This window comes from Haemaphysalis longicornis, unplaced genomic scaffold (assembly GCF_048455015.1).
Source record: "Haemaphysalis longicornis isolate Haplotype H1 unplaced genomic scaffold, Haemaphysalis longicornis Haplotype H1 scaffold_3, whole genome shotgun sequence".
NCBI classification, from domain to species: Eukaryota; Metazoa; Arthropoda; class Arachnida; order Ixodida; family Ixodidae; genus Haemaphysalis; species Haemaphysalis longicornis.
This window is the reverse complement of record NW_027526335.1, coordinates 77,675,942-77,698,089: the sequence shown is the minus strand read 5'-3', so window position 1 is coordinate 77,698,089 and position 22,148 is coordinate 77,675,942. Positions and strand designations below refer to the sequence as shown.

Here is a 22,148-nt window from a genome sequence, read left to right as displayed (position 1 = left end):
TTCAATTTTTATAAATGATTTTTCCTCAGTAATTCATGATTGTCACTTTCCCTTATATGCTGATGATGTCAAAATATTTAAGGCTGTTTTAAACACCGCAATCTGTTCCGCTCTTCAGCGAGCGATCACGCCTTTTTCAGATTGGTGCTCACGCAACAAACGCCCTATGATCTCTTGGCGTTATATGTCGCCTATCAAAGGAATTCAACGAGCCGGGCTCTTTTCTCAAGCTGTACACGACTATTTGTCGCCCGCAGCTCGAGTATACTTCTGTGGTATGGAATAGCACATGCAGAACACTCTGAATGCTTATTGAAAGTGTTTAGAAAAATTTTATACCTATCTTCAATCATCGCTTTGCTAGCCATAACAATTTTGGGTCATTCTATGTACCGATGCTAGAGTGCTTAAACTCCAGCCGTATTAAGGCTGATCTTCTTTTCCTGTTCAAAATCATTCACGGCACAGTGTCTTGTGGTGAAATGCTGTAACATGGCCCACTACGTGTGCCGCAAAAATCCATCAAAAGACACGACACATTTTTTAATCCCAGCTGCCTGCGTGGTTTGTGCCCCATGTTTCGCCTCCAGTGTACGTACAATCAGTACTCCGAATATTTAGACATATTTAATAATTCCTCGACACAGTTCCGCAAACATGTCTGTGAGCTTGTCATGTAAGTGACCTTTTTTACCCTCTGTTCGCGCGCGGTCACTTGAGCATAAAGTGATGACAACACAATCCTTTCTTTTTTATATATTCCCCTCATTCAATATCTATTTTTCTCTACATGTATATTCCTTCTATGCTCCTTTTCTTACATATGAGCTATCTTGATTCACTCTGTTTCTGTGCAACTAAACTTTGTTAACATTTATGTATATTTTTGGAATTATCTGTGTATGACAACTACTGGCGTGGTGTCACATGCCTTACTGCAAGGCACTGTACTTGTTTTTGTGTGTATGTGTGTGTTTGTGTTTACTGTGGGTGCATGTATATTCTAGTGTACGACAGTGTGTTATTTTTGTGTATGTGTGTGTCAGCAACACTGTCCTTTAATTGCATTACTTGTGAGGTGTAGGCATCTTACATTGCCTTTTTTTTCTTCGTGCGCCAGCACAAAGACCCTCCGACTGTTTCTGGGCACGTTAATAAACGATTTATTATTATTATTATTATTAATATGTGGATCTAGAAACTAGAGCGCGTTTTTTCAGTGTCTGAAGTGCATAGTTTTCTTCAGAGGGGTCTGCCCTGGCTTTGCAAACTTAATCTTTAACCAAACACCCTTTATTTTAAGTAACATATCTTCACCCACTTCAAGCATCCTACGTATTGCAATAATTAGTTATTCCTTGTTTGAATAGGGAAGAGCTCTGTGCTTTCTGCGGGGCACTTGAACTGCACTGTATGCCTTCACGCGTGTTACAGTCGACACGACGTAATGAATAATCTTACGGAAAGGAAGTAATTTCCTCGTCGACTTACAAAACAGCGAGATAGTGATCGCAATGCGTCACTAACAACATACAAGTAAACAAACAAGACGGATTGGGAATTAAGTAACGATTAACCTCGGGAGATTGGTCGGACGTTCTGGCTAAATGAGTCAGTCGTATTGGGCCTTGGGCTTTGGACCACTCCAGGCAGTTTTTGTGTGTGTGTGTGTTTCAGAGCCATGGTTTTTTTAAATGTGCCGAGACAGGTTGGGGCTAAGTATCTTCGTTTTGAAAACGAAAGGGGGGGGGGGCTGGAGACTCCCCTCCCCCTCTTGGACCACTGTTCCCCCCCTTCCGGATACCCTAATCGCACTAGCCCATCTTCGATGACTGCTGAGCCACAGTTGCATTTTGTACTGTGTTCCGCAACGTGGAATAACAAGCATGTACGTTTTCTCGTTTGCTAGCTGCGTCTGCTCGTGCAAACGATCATTCTCAGCGACTTCGTTGTCTTCGCGCAACACTGTACAATGTATCTTCTTTGGCTGACAATTTCAAAGATGCTAGCGTTCGCCACGCTTTCCTGCGATAAGTGATCGTACACGAACCTCTACGCACTTCTGTAGGGTATGCACAGTCCTCAAACTGCTTGAAGTTAGAAGTTTATTTGAGAATTCCTAATATACAGAAATGCAGGGAAACAGGGACAAAGCTTGTCATGCGACAGCTTGACGGGGTCCAGACTCCCAGTACCCATGGCATACAGCAATGGGAGAAATTTTGTCTACACATAAAGAACAGCTCAACTAAATTGCATACAGAAATTTTTTTGCCTGAGTAACACAAAGCCAATTGAGTAATCCAAACCTGAAAAAAAAACGCATATAAAACATACAACTGTTTTACCTCCTAGGTAACAGAAAGCAATGCATGTGATTTACACAATTAAAAATGAGGAGTAGAAAACCATACGGATGCCTATCTCTTCATTATTACAAATTCATGATAGCGATGAAGACAAAATAAAACACGTAAATGTACTTCGCCAAGTTCATCAGTCAATAATAAAGGAATTAAAAACGTGTCAGATGAAGTCAAAACATAGACATCTAAATGATAATGCCACACTAACACTGTACACCGTAGCAAGAATATCATCTCACTCAGAGAATTCAACTCGGAAGAAAAAAAACACAAATGGAATACGCCGCGCACTTGGGTCGTCTAAATCGAAGCTCGGGGGCTGGCGCAATCCAGGTATTCGAGCAAGCGCGGTATTCGGCTTGTCCGCCATTAAGTGCGTGTAGCGGCAACGACGACCGTGATCAACAATAGGACTCTTGCTCTGGTCAGAGGCCGATGCGAATATAGCGCTGTATGCTTAACGCTGTGAGCTAACTTCTCAACCGGCTATCACCCGGCGTCCGTGTGGCTGCACCCTGATTGGCGGTCTGACGAACAATAGTTTTAGCATAGCGGCTAGCGTACGCTACGCTAGAGTGGGCAGGTAGCGGGACATGACTGCGCATGCGCGCGCGGACACTGCGAGGAGGGCCACACTTTACCGGAACGAATGCGCGGGTTCGGCAGGCGTGTCGCTCGTCCCCACGGAACGAATGGCCACATGCCCAGCTCGGTCCTTGTGCCCGCCGACCGTAGCGTAGCGTACGCTAGCCGCTATGCTAAGACTCTGAGGATAAAAAAAAAATTTGCAGATGGTGTATACCTTCGCCTACCCTTTTCTTGCGCGGCATGATTGACTGTCTTCAACGTCTGTAATCGGCATTTTAGAATCGCAACTAGGGACTCTGTTTCGACGGCGTTATCATAGACTCCTTACATTTGAATACACTGGTGGCCTGACTCCTGATAACTGTTACTGTTACTACACTCTTAATCTGGTTCCACGTAAGATCCACTTAGTAACTGGAACTTTTTTGCAAAAAAGTTCCAGTTATATGATTGGAACCGTGTTCCGCATATCCTGAAAATTAACTGGAACAGTGCACCACATATTTTTGCAACTAAATTATGTGAATCGGTGTTCCAAATAAAAGTATGCGGATCACTGTTCCGAATAAAAGGGTAGTTTGAGTTACTGGAACATTGATCCATGTAAAATGATTATGGAATTTATCCGGTGCGCCGTTCCAGGTACCTTAAGACCAGCTGTTTATATAAAACGGTGTTCCTATAGACATTGGGAAGCTGTATATGGGACTCCACTTTTCCAATATTTCTGCTTTCCTGTCGGTATACACCGGGGTCATATGCCAGGCTGGCGGATGCATTGGTATCAGCAGGAAACCGCAAGCACCATTTTAACACAGCCTTGATATATGACCCGCAGTGATACCAACAACTGGAAAGCAGAAACCACCGCAGCAGTGTGGTCCCGGACAGTTCCCAACAGTTGCCTATCGGAGCACAGTTCGTATATAAAAGTTGGTCTTAGGCACCTAGAGCGGCACACAGTCTTTGGCTTCACCCGCAGAATCCTGTTCTGGGTTTCAGCTGCATGTAAAAGAAACAATATACTTGCACTAAAATACGCACGAAACAAACTATTATGACTCATACACTGCTTTTCAACATACTATACAACTTTATTGGGTGTTAGTATTCATACATTTCAGATTTGAATAACTGTCTATTTTAAATTGCACAGAAAATGACCAACGTACAAGGAATAAATACCATAACGATAACACTAGGCTCTAAGTGGCATTTTCACATATTCACTTTTACTCAAAAACATGGTTAATAAAGACGGTATTAGGGTCAACTGCTTTACAAATAAATAGACGTGTGCGTCTACCTCGGCACTGACACAGACATTATACAACAGTGAGCATCAAATATGCTGTCTTACCAGATAAACCAAGGCAATTCAAAGGCGGAACTCCTCATTGCGCTTGCCATACTATGTTTACGCATAACTGTTTCGGAAAATGCAGTTTGCTATTAAATTGTAGGGAAAGGCCTAAAAACAAGCCATACACGGTTGTATTATCACAAACCTACAACAGTGCAGTGCCAGAGTTTAGGAAAACAACGCTCGAGCCAAGATTAACGATAAAACATTTTGACACGAGAGGTCACATGCGGCAGTACGCCACAATTAAAACATGATTATTAAAGATAGTAGTTTCCTGACACCAAACGTAAGTGTAACATCAAGCTATTTGTAGGCAAAATAGACTTTATGAGCGTCCTGAAAAGGCCTTTGACTTAAGGCACGTTACTTGACCAAACAATTTGTAGTTGTTTAAAATAATTCATCCCAGGAAATCTCACAAAAACCACCGTGAATCTTGTATAATTTTGCAAACCAGGTAGCTGGAAGCATGTTACACATATTAAAATTTAACAAGCAGACTAATAATATACGTCATCAATTCAAGCGGGAACAAGTCAGACATCCTTAAGAAGCAACAAGCCAGCGTTAAATGATACAGGGGACCAGTTTTACAAAGCAGACTTTAAAGCATTTTTTCCAGCCTCAACGTGTTACCTTAGGTAAAATTCACAGTTGCGTGCTATAAAAACCCTCCCGTCTTGCTGTCAGTGTAATTGTGACCAAAGCCCGGCTTCTGCCAAGCAAGAAATGCAACTTTGTTCAAAGGAGAAGACTTGTTCAAGCCAAATACGCACATTTTAAATTCTTCTACGGCATGGGTGTCAGCTCACTTACAGTACTAAAATTTATCAATGAAGGCGGAAGCCATCTGCGTAAATAAGCACTGTCACTTTTGCATCAGCAGCAGCACTGCCACGAAAAAAAAATCTCATGAGCTACACTTGAATAATAGGACGTTACAATGCGGTGCCATGAACTACATTAACACCCACTATAGATTCAAAGGCATCCTGTGCATTGTACCAATGATAAAAAATAAGGCATGACTTCAGTGTTCAGTTGACATGAAACTTGCATGAGCCAGTAACTTAAACCTCTTCATCTGATTTCACCCCCTTCATGCCTTTCATCTGACCTCCTTCATGCCTTTCAAGAGATACTTTAACCTCTACAAATAATTTAAAATCCCAAGTAGAGCTGAACACTTCAAGTATTTCAACAGACTCCAACTTAAATGACACCAGGCCACTGTCAAATTCCTCATGCTTTCCAAGAACTCCCTGCAAAAGTCCCAAGAACTCTTCAAAGGCACACAACCATAAGAACATGATGACACGATGAAAAAGATGACATATGCGGCGAAGAGGATGACCACATTCTGAAGTGACAATGCAGGCGGCGAATCCGTGATGTGTTTCTTGCGGGCAATATTGATGGCACCAGTCCCTTCTCTCAGAATAACCGGGCCTCGAGAAAACTTACTGCTCACCTCGTGTACCTTCAAGGAAACAAGAATATCTTGTTACATGGTTGCTTTAAATTAGTGAGTTGCTTAGGCCCTTTTATAACACAGTAATTGATTTAAAATCAGTGATTTCTTGCGTTTTTTCTGGGAGTGCTGCTAAAGGTTAAAGTGCGCTAAACAATATCACCACAGACAATCAATGAAATTGTCCTGATTCTGGAAAGTATCCAACCTTGCTGCCTCGGTATCCTGAATACAAGGTTTTTTATCCTTGAGAAGTTTCGTTTATTAATCAAATAATAATTACTATAATCACCTTTCGGCATTATATTTTACGCACCTTCTCTCTGCAAAAAAATGTTTTCTGTACTGTATAATTTGCTCCGTATAATGCAGTAGTGAGGCTGGCTTAATATAACTTACAGCTAAACGATGTTTCTACCGCAAAGAAATAAATGGCCAGTCATAGGAAATCATAAATATCGCACTGAGGCAGAAATTTTTTGGGGAATTAGTTCCACCTAAAATATTTCCCTCTCGATATGTATTACCTCCATGGTTCGTAGTGGTATGAGGCAGAAGTTGAGCTAATGCTGAACTAGGCTGTTGCACAATTTTCTTATAAATCACAACTATAGCACATTTTCTTGCAGACGACACTTTCTGTGCTCTAAACAATTCCCTTAAAAAATTACCCCTTATTTAACCACCTGTCAAAATCCAATGCCAGCATTACTCATGCTACGGCTGTATTTGGGAGTATTATTGGTGCTACGGGCGTATTAAAAGCGGGAAATTTAAATCGTCAGTTGCCACCGTATTGTTGTCGCAGCAACCACGTTGGGCATGTCCGTGGTACTGGCAAATGACAGCAACAACTCTCAAGGTGTAAAAGCTAAATATTTACAAAACTTAAATACAAAATAGTGATTTTTTAGCAACTGTTGGAGCATCCGTAATAGGCGGAATGTGAACACAATGGCCAATATTGGCGTTCACGATAACTTCTTAACAGTGAGATTTTATTAGGATGAACAGCCCCAGAAATTGAGTCCCGCAAAAACAAAATGCCAGCTTACCCAACCAAAATTAAGACCCGGGTGTTTCTGCCAGGGACGTCTCAAAGTGCACTTCCAGGAACGTTTCGCTAACGTGTTCCGAAAAGCTCCTACTGACACCTTGAGCCACAGGCCAAGCTGTCACTGAAAAGAAGTAACGTTTCAAACCATTAGTTACAAAGAAACTACCTAAAAACGCGCCATGAAAGACCCGAAAATGGCAGTGCGTACTTACTTGTAGACTGCAATGATTTCATCCCGTGCAAGAGCTTTAATGTGTTGCCTTCTGATGATACAATTCCAAGAAGGGGTCCAAATACAATTAAAATGGCCATACGCATTCCTTGTACGGCTGTTTTAGGTCTATCTTCGCCCTATTACCTAGAAAATAAACAGTACAAAAATATCAGAGAATAAATCTATGCCTTGCTTTACCCAGGGAGCACGAGAAAATATTGAACAATGTCTGATTCGTTCCACGAAAGTCGCATGTCTTTTTTACAGCGGAAGCCCTGGTAATCTTTTCTTGCTAAACAATTTGAGATATAAAAATATTTGAACATACTTTAAGCTCACCTGTCCTTGGTCTATGCGAACTGGTGAATATCTGCACAATATGCACGACTCAAAAGGTACTCTTTTGTGGCTTATGAGCTCCACAGGGCATTCATAATCCGCCACACTCTCCCCGACGACCTTTCAGCATGCCGAAGATATCTTCAGCCAGTAAATGCCACAGCCATGACTTCGCAGGAGCATGTAAAGAATGGAAATAATTTGTTTTCATTTTTTTCTTTTTTGCAGAGGAACAAAAACATTTGTCACAACCTATCAGTGGAGGGCCAAGTGTCTCCACAGTCACCCACAGACTCTTTCTGACAGGTCATAGAGTATGAATACAGAATGTAGCAATCTGCTTTTGCAGTGCAATTTCTACGTTCAAACGAGAACAGAAATGGATTAATGTTTGGTGCACATCATGATGCAACAACTTTGCACTTGAGTGTTTCGAAAATTATTCCAACCCTCTAGCTGCCACTGACATTGATAGCATAAAATGGCAGGAATGAATTATTTTAAAACTTACTTTGTGACGTTAAAACTTTTAATAGTCCACACGTGAGCTTTATGGGTAATTATTCTGAGGTCTCAGGTTACCACTGACATTGACAGCATAGAAACGGCTCCACACTTTCTGCGTGTTTCCACCTCACTTCCCCTCCACAAAAGGAACGTTTTGTTACTACGCTGCTGCTCAGACAACCACTTTCCCTTGCATTTCACTACACGTCAGGGAGCCAACTAAAGTTGACTAGTGTAAATAGACCATCTGAATTCATCGAAGGCATTGGAAGAAACAGGGAACAACTACACACACCGCACAGATAAACGCAAGCAGTAATGCCGACAACGTCTTGAACGCACATCAACATTAAACGAAATAGCGTGATTAGCACAGTAAATCTATGGCTCTCAGAAGACCAACACAACGCAATTAACACGGAAGTTTGAAAATACCGATAGGTCTAAAGACAGACGCTCCGACAAACAAGCCGTGCAGTGTGTGCGCGCGAGACAATATCTTGCGACTAACCCGAGAAGATTCAGTACCGCTGACAGGTACAGCAACCGTCAATATACAACTAAGCAACACCACACCATAAGGGGACATGCAGACTCGAGAAATGCGCGCACCAGCAACTTTCTAAATAGCACTAGCTAACGCATGCAGTCAGAAATGTCAAGCCGACTCCGAGCCGACTCCGACCCACAAACACACAAGCTTAAGTGAATAACGGCCGCAAACGTTTCTCGTATCGGACAGGCAGCGGAGCGGCACGTTTATCGGACGCAGTAATGAACAAGTCAATGAACAACAACTGTTACCAGAACATAAATAAGCAGCACTGACCTTTTTTGCGCCTCCTGGCAAAACTTCACTTCGTCGAACAGTAAATACAGACCGAGGACATGAAGGAATCTGCAGTTTCACGCCACAACCAAACTGGTAACCGTTCCCGCCAGTCTGACCGACAGTTCATTTAGTACATCAGGCGCATAACGCGAGCAATCAAGAAAACCGCTATAGAAGGCCACTGGTGGCGCTGCATGCGGACGAACAAAAACGAGCTTGGGCAAACGTTGAGACGTAGGGGCGCTGCTGTCGTTAAAAGTGTTCACGCAGTCCCGTTTTTCTCTTATCGTCGTTGTACCCGTTGCCGTCCCACTATACCATGCATCAACGCAAGCGGCGCTGCCTTGCGGCTGTCAACGCATGCGCACGGCATGCCGCACTGAAGTGGCGGTCGTTTCGTAATGGTTTCGGCCAACTTTTTCTTCCTCCGTGGCTTGGGCGATGCACGCCGTGGACAGTGACCAGTCCGCGGAAGACATCACAAACTCGGCACCCTTGATCGCTTTTATTTGCTTCGGAAAATGGGAGTAGGCCTCTAAGCGGACGTCTACGCGGCTCTGAGGCTGGAACAAAGAGCTCAGATATTAGCCAATTTAACACGTTAGTTGGGCTAAAGTTGTTTCTCTCCGCGGGCCGTGAGCGCGTGCGGTATGTGTTCATAAACTTTGATGACAGCTTTATTTCGTTCTTTGCAGTGAAAACAAAACGACGCTTCTTTATTGACTGCGTTCTCTTGAAAACAAGTCTTTCCAATACCAATAATATATACTGCGACGCTCTTTGATATCCACGTTATAGAAAACTACTTCCATATAGTGAATCCATGTGATTACTCGCTAATTAGCGAGTAATAATACATCTGCCCGTTTTCCAGCAGTTTTTCTTCATGAACACCAATAGTGCAGGAAAAGAGCAACGGGGGGACCAGGAGGAGGAGGCAGGTCATTCGGTGAACTTGAATTACTATGGCAAGTAACAACATTAGGGTAACACTGCGAATTTTCGCGATACTGCAATGCATAATTTGAAATAAGAATGACATTTCAGTATAAATACATAGAATGTAAGGCAGATTCCGCGGGGTAAATTTAGTTCTCCGGGTTCTGTGTCGTTCTCCTCCTGCAAAGAAGCTTTCGTTTTCGCTTGTGAAAATTAATAGCCGGGACGAGACAAAATACAAAAACGAACTTCTTAGCATATAACGGCATGCGTAGCCTGATGTGTGCGGTGTAAATTGTGACGCAGTCGGTTAGCATTATGTATGTACCCCATCACAACATAAGTAACGTGGACTAAGTACCATTGAGCGCGTACTACACCACAGCGAGATGATGACTGAGTGTTGAACCACCACTGCCGTTTCTGCGAAGCTTTGTAAACCAAATGCATAAAATGTAATGGCCTCAACAAGTATTTCGTAATGAAGATGTTCACAAAAGCACCACAAATTCTTCAGCGCTATAGCAGCTATGGCTTTGCCCGAATGGCAGACGGGGAAAGGGAAGACCTTTAGTCCACCTCAAATTGAAGTTACTGGTGATTTTGTACTTGACGCCTCAAATTAGGAAAATACGATGTTCACGAAAGCGGTTTGGGTGCCGCAGAACACCTGGAAATGGGTTCCTGCAATTTCTTCTTTTGCCTAAGATATCCTCCTCTCGACATTTTTAATGCTTTGTACGGCGTTGACAAAAAAGTGGGATTTCGTTTTCTGTCAAAGGACATCGCAAAAACTACAGCTTAGCCGTATTAAGAGAGTTAACTGCTGCAAGGCAGTTTCATAGATGTCGGCGAAGTTCATTAAATTTTATGAGTGGTGTGCGCGTGTATATTAAACGCGCACGTGCATCTTGGGTCAATAAGCACCTAATATATATGCGGTTCATTGTTCCAGTTGATGCATGAAAGAGTGCATACTTCACTGCCATGCACGAGTTATGTGGAACAAGACACGAGCAAAAAATATACAAACGCACTCTCCCCAACCGTTTACTGGGACATAAGTGGAACAGTAACCGGAACCGCCGACATCGCATGACCCCATTTCTTTGGTTCCAGATAAAAACCACGAACATTAAGAAAACAAGCTGACGGTTCCAGATAAGATCCACCTATATGCTTCGTTCCAGTTATTCTTTCGTTCGGATCCACATAAAATATATGGATCACCCTTTTTAACTGGAACTTATATGGAACCAGATTAAGAGTAGGCAGGGCGCCGATGCTCGCGTTCTTCGAACTAAACGAAAGAAGGCGGTGACGAGTGCTTGGTGTACGACCAAGGCAATGACGCCTCGGGCCAACAGGATGTGTGTGAATTGGCTCTGCTGCTCCGGAGGCTAACTTCATTCAATCCAGGAGGACTATGCCATTGCACACCTTGTAGCGGAAAGGGTGTTGACGGTGGCCGCCAGCCACGCACGCGCAAATGATTGCGAGCAGTACCAGCCGAACGAGTGACGCGCACCTTTAATAGTCATCGCATGGCGTGTAGCGCCCTCTATTATTCTTTGTATTTACTGCTTCCTGTTGAAGGTATGGTCAGTATGGTTGCCGGGGATTCAAAAGACACGGCTGTGGGCGAAATGGTCCTTGCAGGCACGAAACTGCAGGGCGCCTTTTCGATAGGGAACTTGCTGCTTGGTTGTAAAAACGCAGCGTTTCCAGTGTGTCGCGTCCAACCGCGCTGACCACACCGATTCCGCCATGGGCCTTTTTTTTTCTTTGCAGACATTACATACCTCAGGGTGCAGAGAGTTACAGCCGGCTATAAACGTGTAGAAAGGAATGTATAAGCAGCGGTGAAGCAAGGAATAAGTATGCTTTAATCTCACCTAAAGGTGAACCTGTCGGCGGTTGAGCAAGACCAACGTTTCCATGGCAGACTGCCGCTAAAACAACTCGGGGCACCCGATCACGTAGTTGGGAGTGCGAAAGCATACGTGTCCAATTGAATGCGAAAGCATTTGTCTTATTGAGCGGTCCTGAGTGTCGCTCCGATTAAAGCTTGCTCTTACGGGAGTGCAGTGGCCGCAAATTTGAGACATTAGAACCGCATCGCTGAGTTTGTCTTTATTTTATGCTGAATCCGGTGATGTTCGTGGGAACACAGTTTGAGGGATTGATTCCTTGCGCCCTGGCTCGCTGCATTTAGAGTTCCTGTATATAGCTCCCGCAGGAACTCTAGCTGCATTTTGACTGCTGCGCCGCTAGGCGAGAGGAGCAAAAAACCGCCGGGGTGCTAAGTTCGGCGTGTGATGGACGGAGGCGTGCTCCTTTCGTCTTAATTGTATTTCTGAGGCATGCGCTAAGGAAGCCATCCCAGCCAACTGGAATTTGAGTGTCCCGTTACCAGGATGGCGGCCTTACCGCCCAACTAGCCACTTAATCCTATCGAAATAAAAAATCACGAACCAAGGCCTGCTAGCGGCAGTACCAGCGACACCAGTCCACAGGGGCCGAACCGTGAGTTACTTCGAGCAGTTGCTCAAGCGGCAGTGTGCAAAGTGAACCAGTAGATGGCGCTAGGTGTGCACAGGGAGCGCCTGCTTGGATGTACCATGGAAGTACCTGCTTCTCATGCATCGTACTTCGACAAAAATATCTTACGGCACTCTTTGGTCATCACCAAACGCGTTATAAATAAAAAATGGTGTGTGCACCAAGGGCTTGCCAAATGACAAAATACGGAAACCATACAGCGAAAAAGTCAGATAAGTCAGCCAGCCAGAATCGGCGGTCCTTTATTGCGCGATTATTGTTTGCCGAGTATCCCACAGGACCAACCGTGTAACGCCCTGCGTCTGCACACAAATTCACAAATGGCGATGTTGACTTAATGAATCGTTATAGTATTGAAAATGTCCATTTGTAAATATCGAAGTAAAAATGGCAGCATCTCCACTCCGTGGATGATGGTGGGTGCGGAGTACGGAGACTCGTAATGACATCCAAGTCGCGCCCCGAGTGACATCCGATTTGCGCCCCGACCGTCATTCGACTTGAGCCGTGAGTTGCGCCTTTATTATTCCCTAAATGAAACCAACTCACGGCTCAAATCGAATTTCACTTGATTCTTGCTTGATGGTGGTGTGCGCACGGATGGATGCGGACGGACATTGGGAGGTCCTAAGGTACTCCGCACCGTTACAGGCGAGGGAGTAAGCCGTTTGCAATGGGTAATGGGTAAGACGACTGACACTAACTCTGTCTGGTCTACCAGACACGGGCTCGAATCCTGCCAGTGCCTGTGTGATTTTTTTTGCCATTGTAAATGCTATGCTCACGGACGCGCACGGACGCGGACGGACATTGTGCGGTCCTAAGGTACTCCGCAACTAAAATGTAGGAACTGTTAGGCGTTACAGTAAACAACTCTAGGAATTTCTGTGTGTTATACTTTTTTGGCCGCTCGCACTGACCTCCTCCTCGCCCTTTTCCTTTGCCCCTTACCAGCGCTGGCCAGCAGCAACAGGGTGGTGCGCAAGCAGGTGCTGGAGCTCCTGTCGGCCGTGTGCGTGTACGCGCCTGGCGGCCAGGCGCTGGCGCTGGACGCCCTGGACCACCTGCGCGCCTCGGCGGGAAAGGCACACCGCTTCAGCGTGCTGCTGGAGGAGCTCTCGCACCCCGAGGTGCTCACCTTCGCCGCCACCGTGCTCGCCTTCATCAACTGCCTCATCATCAGCACCGAGGACTTCCGAGAGCGCCTGCACCTGCGCAACCAGTTGCTCGGTGAGCCCTGATTCGCTCTTGCTCCTACATACTTCCTCCTCCTTCTCCTTCTCCTTGCACGTATATCTCCTTCCTGAAAGAGCAGCTCCTGTTACGAATCGACTGTGCGTGCGTGTTTACGCGGGGCGCGGAGTTTGACAGCGTGCATTGATTATTTCCCGCATAGCATTGATGTTGGACGAAGAAGGCCACTTGCGGCGCCCCTGCGATTTGGAGAATACGGCGCGACCAGAACACTGTCGAGCTTATATTATAGGAGCTTGCCCAAGCGGCACTTGACGGCGGCGGCGTCTGACTCATCGTATCTCCGACTCTGTGAGACTGCTTTTGCTTGTGTCCGTTTGAGACTAACCTGCCGTGCGCAATACGCCGAACGCCTGTATCGAACGTTTCATTGGAGACTGTAAATGGGCCTCTCACTCCGGTGTGGGAGCAGAGCGTCGTGGGCCAACGCTGAGGATGTCCCTCTTCACGTTCGAGCTGTCATGTTATAAGCACACCGGTGTGCTGCTATCTGTGCCATCGCTGTTCTCCACTCACCATGCATTAAACAAGTTTAGTTATGCTCTTGGCTCAGCATCGCTCGGAACGGAGGCGATTCCCCTGCAAGCCGCTCGTTCACCACGCTACCACTATATGACGGAGGTTGGTTCTTGGACTCCTCCGCCAATGTAACGCTCCTCTTCCTGCAAGATACCTTCTCGTTGCACGTGCTTCTTCATTGCACGTGCCTCTCTCCATCTTAATCGTAAATTTTCTCTCCGGCATTCATGCTTTCCTCTCCCTTTTTACCGTTTTATCCGTTTTTCTAACCGCAAACCCACGTGTCACAGTCTGGGTGTTCACGCGTCAGCGAGGCGTTACGACAAGGTTGCTCAGTCATTCGGTGACTACAGTCAAACCAACACAACCGGGAAATTTCAAGCGGCAAAGGAAAGCTTAAAGTGAGAAGTAGCGGTTTACTCATATTGTTCCTTTTTTACCTACACGGTTCTTTCATTGTTGCTTCAATTCCACCGCGCGTGCAAGCCTTGAGTGAACCTTGTCGGGGCGGTTTTATGCTTCTTTTCATAAAACTGACGAGTGTTTAAAGTCCCCAATTGCTAAATTTGGTCGCGGCGTTTGAGTCTCGCTCTCATGAATACATACCAGATGGCGAGGCCAAGCTCAGCGAAACACTACAGCGTTTTAAATATGAGGCGCCCCACTGCGTGATATTCTCCACGTTGTTGAGTACAAGTCCGTGACCCAATAAACGTCTGCACGCATACCTGTCACCATTTGTACCGCCGAGCCGAAACCAAAAATTAAAAGCAAACCGCCTCACACACTTTGAATCAGACGGTAAATAATGGCAAAAAACTAAACGAAGACAGATGAAAGGTGAGTTGAATTCAGCGTTCTTCCCCTTCCTGTTTCGATTTTTAACTAATTTACTTCCTCCCTTTGGACACGTGCCGAGTACCACAACTCACGTAAGGATCTTTACTTCGTTTTTTTTTTCTCTCTCACCCTCTCCCAAGAGTAACTTACCAGAACCCGCCTCCGGTTCGTGCTGTCAACATTCCTGTATGGGTATATGAAGCGGGATCAACCCTGAAGCTTGATGCAGGATCAATTTGCGTATTCTCCTCTTCCCCTCTACCCTCTTGTTCTGGTTCGCACCGGCTAGCGTTCATAGAGCTTCTGCTATTTGTATGAAACTCTATGCTAGCTTTGACAGAACTTCTCCGTTGAGAATGCTTTGATGCGCCGCTACGCCATCAAAAGCCCATGGGAGCGGGAGTATGCAGCGGTACGTAGGCTTGGAGGGGAACAAAAGACCACTAGCAAGTCTGTTCTATACGAAATTCTGACACTTCACGTAGCCCTCTAGGCGTACGTTTCTTGGGCGGCGAACACGTGCGTTTTAATTGCCGAGGAACCGGAAATCAAACAATGCATGTTGTAATTTTCCTCGCTGTGATTAGGTGACGCATGCCCCTGGTTGCTGTTTGCGTCCAGTAAACCAAACGCGTGCGAGGCACGGCTGTGTAACTGGCAACGGAATACTAAAATACCACGTACAAAGTTTTTTTTTTTTCATTTTTTTTTCATCGACATTTATCAACATTTTACATTTAGCTTGACCGGCTAGATTTGAGCGCCCTCTGGTAGGAGGTTCTGACATCGGCCTCGGAAGTAGTTTGACGTTTCATAATGTCGAGCGAAGCCGGAGCTAAAAGTAAACGAATTCCAAAAGTCACTGTGCTTACGTCTTGGGCTGTACGCACTTTTTCGTGATCTCATGTTTTTATTGTGCGGGCGAAGTAAGACTTGTATTTAACAAGCATTTTAAATAAACGTTTTCTTTGAAACTACATATTTCGGAATCCGTACTTAAGTATATTTTTTTAGCCTTCTACTTGTGTCATCTGTTTTTAAGCCGATACCTTACAAAGTTAAACTATGTTCGCGAGTGCCAGGGGCGTAGCCAGACAAATCTTTCGAATTCAGAACACACCCCAAAATTTGCCGTGACCATATTTTATTAGCGCTTTTTTTTTCTCAGCCCGGCAGTTCCGCGAAAAAAATTTCACACAGTGGTCCTTATTTCTATTTCAGTAACTGTTCAAGACTGTTCTAGTCCATATACGTTTTTTTTTTCGTACGTATGTGTTTTTTTTTTTTTTGTGAGTGAGTGAGCGAAACACTTTATTAAACAAGACGCCTTGAGGTCCTGAGGGTAGAGAAGGATGAGGGGAAAAGAGGAAGGTCACAGCTCACACAATGAACACAGCTGCAGCCTCGGGGTCCTAATCACAAAATTAACACATTTCAGCCAGTCAGTGGCACCAAAATGCAGAGTCCACACTGCACCCAATGTGGTTCACCCTGTAGGCAGTGCACGCTGCAGACAGTTCACACTGAAGACAGAACGGGCAAGTCGACCAGACCGCTACACCAATTCGTAAAGACCGTTTTCGATGGCGTACTGGGCGATTGCTTCTGGTGTGGTGGGATTGCCACGGACACGGCTAATATGTTCCTGTTCAGTTGCAGGTGAATAGCTGATGGCGGTTACGGCCGAATAATGGACAAAGCCAAATTAAGTTGTAAAGATTTGGCGTGCCTTTACGCCTACAGTGGGGGAATCGGCGCAATTCGGATATTGCTGTAGCTGTTCACTTATGAATAATTTGGGGGGTGTAACGCTGCGTTAGCGTACACTTTATTGGCGAATACTTCCCCCGCACGCGGCAAGCGCTTGAGAGGAGATATGTGTGTGTGCGTGCGTGCAAAAAAAATAGCGTTCTTCACGAACCGAGTCCTCGGAGTCCTGCGTGCGCTAGTGTTTTTGCGTAGATATTACTTTGAGCGAAACAACTAACCGGTCGGCTTTGCTAAAACAAAAAGAAAAAAAAAGACGAAGAGATTGTTTGCGCTAAGCTCTTTATTTTATTTTTTACCGGCGGCCTATAACGAGAAATAGTTCTCGCTACGCCACTGTTGGCGACGGCAAATTAATTTTAGCACAGCATGATAGCGCAAATTTTCTAATACCAACGCCGTGTGACCGACTCCTTTATTGAACAGGAAAGCAGAACGATAAAAAATCCTCCACTTGCTTCCACCGGTAACCGTACGCTTCTAGAATAGTCGCGCGCAATCGGTCCTTGACCTAAACCATCCTTGAGTTGCAGAAAGCGCAGTGCGGCCTTTTTTCCATGTAGGTGGTACACTGCTGCGAATTATTTGCACAGAGAGAGAGAGAGAACAGTCTTTAATGAAAACTGGCGATGTCAGCCCAGCTAAGATGCCTGGCTTGCTACGCCAGATGAATGCGATGACGATGATAATTATAATGATGAAGAGGAATACATATGATTTTAACTAATTACAAAGTCTGATCAGGACTTGTGTCTTTTAGGTATGCCAATAAGGCTTTCGTTGCACGGGCGACACGTTTGGAAGAGTTCCAAGGACCTAATACGTCCCTCAGTTGTAGTTTTGCGGACAGCGGCCGGCCCAGGTACACTGCAAGAGACACTCTTTGTGTAGTAAAGCGCACACAGTCACATATGAGGTGTTGGAGGTCTTCACGCACACCACACTGTGGGCACAGAGGCGAGGAGGACTGATTGATTTTGTAGCAGTAGTATCGCGTGTAGGCGACGTTCAACCGCATGCGGTGCAGTACTGCTTCATCATGCTTGGATAGTCCCGGTGGCATCTTAAAATTACAATGCGGGTCGATAGAGTAGAGGGGCGCGTAATGGCGGGATGCGTCTGCCCAAAGCGATCGCTGCATGCTCCATGCCACACTAGATGCAAGGGCTGAAGCATCTTTGCGAGAAAATGGCACCGGTATTTTTGATCCGCGTTGGTCATGCGCTATCGCAGCAGTCGCTGCTACGACTATGGCAATGGCTTCGGCTGTACGGCTATGACATAATTATAGCTTACTAATGCCCATCGCTTTGTCCGCAATGGGATTATACGAAGCTCAGCAAGCCGCAGGGAAAATTGACCGTAAGCTTTCTGTGGTAATACATTTATTAATTTACCGCCATCATCCTGTATGATTGCTTAGAAGGGGTCTGCTACATATACAGGCGAGCCCGCTTATAACGAAATTGAGCGTCACGCGGCCTCCGTTCGTTATATCCCGAAGTTCGTAGTAAATGGACCCCAGTAAAAAAAATCAGAAGTAAAAAAAACAATTTATTTTTGCGCGTAGTCCCTGATGGCCGTTTGTTCCTGCGCAGGGCAGACTTGATGAGGGCGGTCTGCAGTTCATTTAGAGCAGCCGCGTGCTCTTCGCCGAGGCCCTTGTCGTAAACAAATTGTTTAAGGTCCTCTATGTAGCCCATTGCAACAGGAGCGCTTATAGGCGCAGGCTCAGAAGTTTCGTCGTCATCCGCGTCCGATTCCTCCGCATCGCTCCTGCCCCGCACTTAATTAACGATGCCCTCGTCCGTGCACGGTTCCGCAGTGTCAGCATCTTCATCGGCACAAACGAAATCGTACCAGCCGAGGTCATGGCCCCGCGCCTGCCTTGCCTCTGCATGTCACAGTCGAACTCGCTCAGCCACTCTGCGAATAAATCGCGCGTCATCCACGTCTTAGCGTTGTGCCTGTAGCGCACGGGCACATAGCTCCTAAAGCAACGCGGCTTCTTCGATTTTCCGATGACGAAGGGCGCGCGCCCGTCGCTGCCATCCATGTTAGTGCACGGAAGTGCTGTGACGCGCACTTTGCTATGCTTCCCGCCAGTGCATGTGTCGCCTTTCATGGCGGGCGTTTTATCCGGCAACATATGGTAAAATAACGCACTTTCATCCGCGTTATAGACGTCACGCTCCCGCATAGCTTGAAAAACTACTCCGTTCGTCCGGTTTGCCTGCGAGGAGGTTTGGGAAAGCGACTTGCGCCGGCAGAGCTGGCAGAGGCCGTCATTTCAACCCACCTCGCGGCGCCGGCCGTTCGCTGTAACCGATCGGCAGGGCTCGAAGACGTTCGTTGTACGTGGGATTTTATGTCACTGAAATAACGTATATTTTGACGGTCACGCAGGTTTTGTTAAGTGGGGCCGTTATATGTGGGCCCGACTGTATGTGCAAAGCACATATAAAGACTCGATATAACTCTAGATTAGGAAAAAAAGATACTGTGAAAGTTGGAGCGTGTTTAGGATCATGTGATTTCCATGTTAGAGCGGATCCCAACAGCAGTGACGATGTTGAGCTGAGGACACAGTTGAGGAAGCTGGTGAAAGAGGCAATTCAAACTTTCAGATCGTTCGGCCGAAAGACGCGCCGACGCATGAAGACCCTTCTAAGCGGCGCAATATTGAACAGGACTGCAGAAGCGGCTCTTCCCCTAATTACAGGTTCTTTCATCGCGAGCCCGTAAGGATACGGATTCAGTTCTAACCCAACTTATGACAGCATGCGATTGCTTATTCAGCTACGCATGCCGTTTACGACGTGCTGCAAAGGACTCCGCCACCAAAGATTTACAGCCGCGGAAACGTGCCGCCCATGAAATGACGTGGGCGAAGAAAACTCCGGCGTCACGACTGGATTTATGCGTTATACGTTTGTTCTTCTCTACCGCCCTAATTTCACTTCATACGTGCATCTGGAACCCCTTTGCAAGTGCCTCAATATGATGAGTAAACAAAGGCGCTAAGTAGACAAAGCTAGGCTTACCCAAATGCTGACAGAAATAAAATAAAAAGCACTGCATGTGATCCCCGTGATCCCCAACCGCTCCTCCATGGTGTTCTTCCTTAAGGTCCTGCCTCAAGGTAAACGCCGGGTGTTGATGACGATGTGGCGGGAAGTGTACGCACGTGTGTACACGAACAGACAATATATAGCCAAGCGCACGTCGTATTCTGTGATACAAAAAACTTGACGTGACATGGTCTCGTATTCAGGTAAACGCGTTCTGTGTGCGTGTATTCGTGCAACAGGAAACTACTTGGTTCAATAGTATGAGACTGTAACTGTGTGGCTTCGTTTGGTTCACATTCCGCCTCCCAGAGGGTACGCCTTAACGCCAGCCTTCGAATTTCCTTCACTCCCCCCCCCCCCCCCCCCTTTTTTTAATTGGTGGGTCTGTTTGGCTAGAAACCTGAGCTATTTTTATGCGTGGGGGTGGGGTGGGGGGGGGGGGGGTAAGTCGATTAAAATAGAAACTATGTGGCACGTAGTGTTATGTGAGTGTATCCATCCAAATCTACCGTATTTACTCGATTCTAAGCTCCCCTTTTTTTCCACGATCGCGATGCCCAAAGTGAGGGGGAGTGCTTAAATTCGAAAAACCTAAATTACCCCCCCCCTCCCCCCCGTCCTTTCTTTTCTTTTTCTTTTTTACGACCGTATTCGACGAGACGCGCAAGGAATGTTTTATCTGGCGAACAACAACAACAAAAAAGGTACAGATAGTGAACCCACCCCTTACGTCTGATACTCAGTTACTCTCACTACTGTTCGTGCCCGATGTGCCACGTGGGCCACCGCTCTCGGTATTTCCTAGAAGGCCTTGTTCTGTTCCTTTGAAGTGGTTAGTAATAGAAAAGTTCATAAAATATTCGTCCTCCCGAAGCCCTGGGATTTAAAGGTAGCGCAGAGCGAGTAAACTTCAAGTCTGTCGCGGTGACAAAAATAAATTGGAATGCTGGTGGAAGAATAGCAGAGAGGGCAATATTGCCTATAGGACAGCTACCACCTGTATCGGAGAAAATTTATTTTGAGCCTGCCCGAAGAGCAGTGCTAGAATTAAACCAAGAGTACAACATGGATATATCAGATTTTTGGCGAGATGACACGTCATCACGCCGTTACGAAATCGATCAATCAATCAATCAATCAATCAATCAATCAATCAATCAATCAATCAATCAATCAATCAATCAATCAATCAATCAATCAATCAATCAATCAATCAATCAATCAATCAATCAATTTATTTTTATTTATTTCAATACCTTCAGGGCGCATCGGGTGTTACAGAAGGAAGTGGTTGTTTAAATATCACAACAAAAAACTATTAGATACATGGAAAATCGGACATACAATGGCAGCAATCCATACAAAAATTAAAGAAAACAACTAAAACACGTTAGACAAAGTGCTACAACATTATACAGTGTTATACAGTATTCAAAGATACAATCATTGAGGTCGATATAAATTCTCGACAGCGGTTTTAAAAGAGAGGGTATTAGCAAGGGTTGCAACTGAAGATGGCAGGTCATTCCATTCTTAAGACGTCTTTATAAGAAAAGAGTGTTAGAATGAATTCGTGCGGGCAAAGGGATGTTAACTTTGTTTGCGTGATCAGTACGCGCAGATAAGTGTGCAGGTGCGGAAAGGACTCGGGTTGTGATAATAAATTTTGTGAAATAAACTGAGGCGAGACAATTTCCTACGGAATGAAAGAAGAGGCAAGTTTAGAGAAAGCTTCACGGAGGATACGCTGCAGTACGATTATAGGCGGATAGTATGAAACGCGCGCTGCGATTATGAAGTGATTTTAAGGTGTTTGAAAGATGATCGAGACCGGGATGCCAAACCGAGGAGGCGTACTCGAGTTTTGAACGCGCAAGGGTCTTCAGAAGCTTTAGCGATGAAGGTGCCATGTGAAAATTTATGCGTAAATAGCCGAGCATGCGGTTGGCGTTGTTAGATATGTACTCTATGTGCTTTTCCCAAGATAGATTAGTGGTAACGTGAACTCCTAGATATTTGCGTGACGTTATGTTTTCTAGCATAGAACCATCGAGGTGATAGTTGCAAACATCGGAACAATGTGTGTTGCGGGAAATTCTCATTACTTTGCATTTTTTAGTATTTAAGCGCATGTGCGAAGAAGCGCACCAAGCAGAAATACTGTCCAGGTCAGTTTGAAGCATCGTAGTGTCAGAGCTGTTAGAAATTTCCCGGCAAATAACGCAATCATTGGCAAACAGTTTAATGGAGGAGTTAACAACATTAGGCAAGTCATTTATGGAAATGAGGAAAAGCAACGGCCCGAGAACTGATCCCTGAGGCACACCCGAGTTAACTAAAGAAAAGGACGAGTCGAAGTCGTTTGCTATGACGAATTGGGTTCGGTTAGAAAGAAAATTTTTGATCCATGTAAGCACCTGTTGGTCGATATTTAACTTGCTTAATTTCAGGAATAG

General features: G+C 45.4%; 1 protein-coding gene across 4 annotated transcripts in view; it reads left to right on the top strand.

Moving 5' to 3' along the window:
• Positions 1-22,148, top strand: part of LOC144174682 (inverted formin-2-like) — a 95,193-nt gene that overhangs the window by 30,587 nt on the left and 42,458 nt on the right. For all 4 annotated transcript variants that reach the window (XM_077703484.1, XM_077703485.1, XM_077703486.1 and 1 more), the window contains exon 2: positions 13,196-13,471. In XM_077703484.1, coding sequence (XP_077559610.1) covers positions 13,196-13,471 — 276 coding nt within the window. The remainder of the gene's footprint in view (positions 1-13,195; positions 13,472-22,148) is intronic.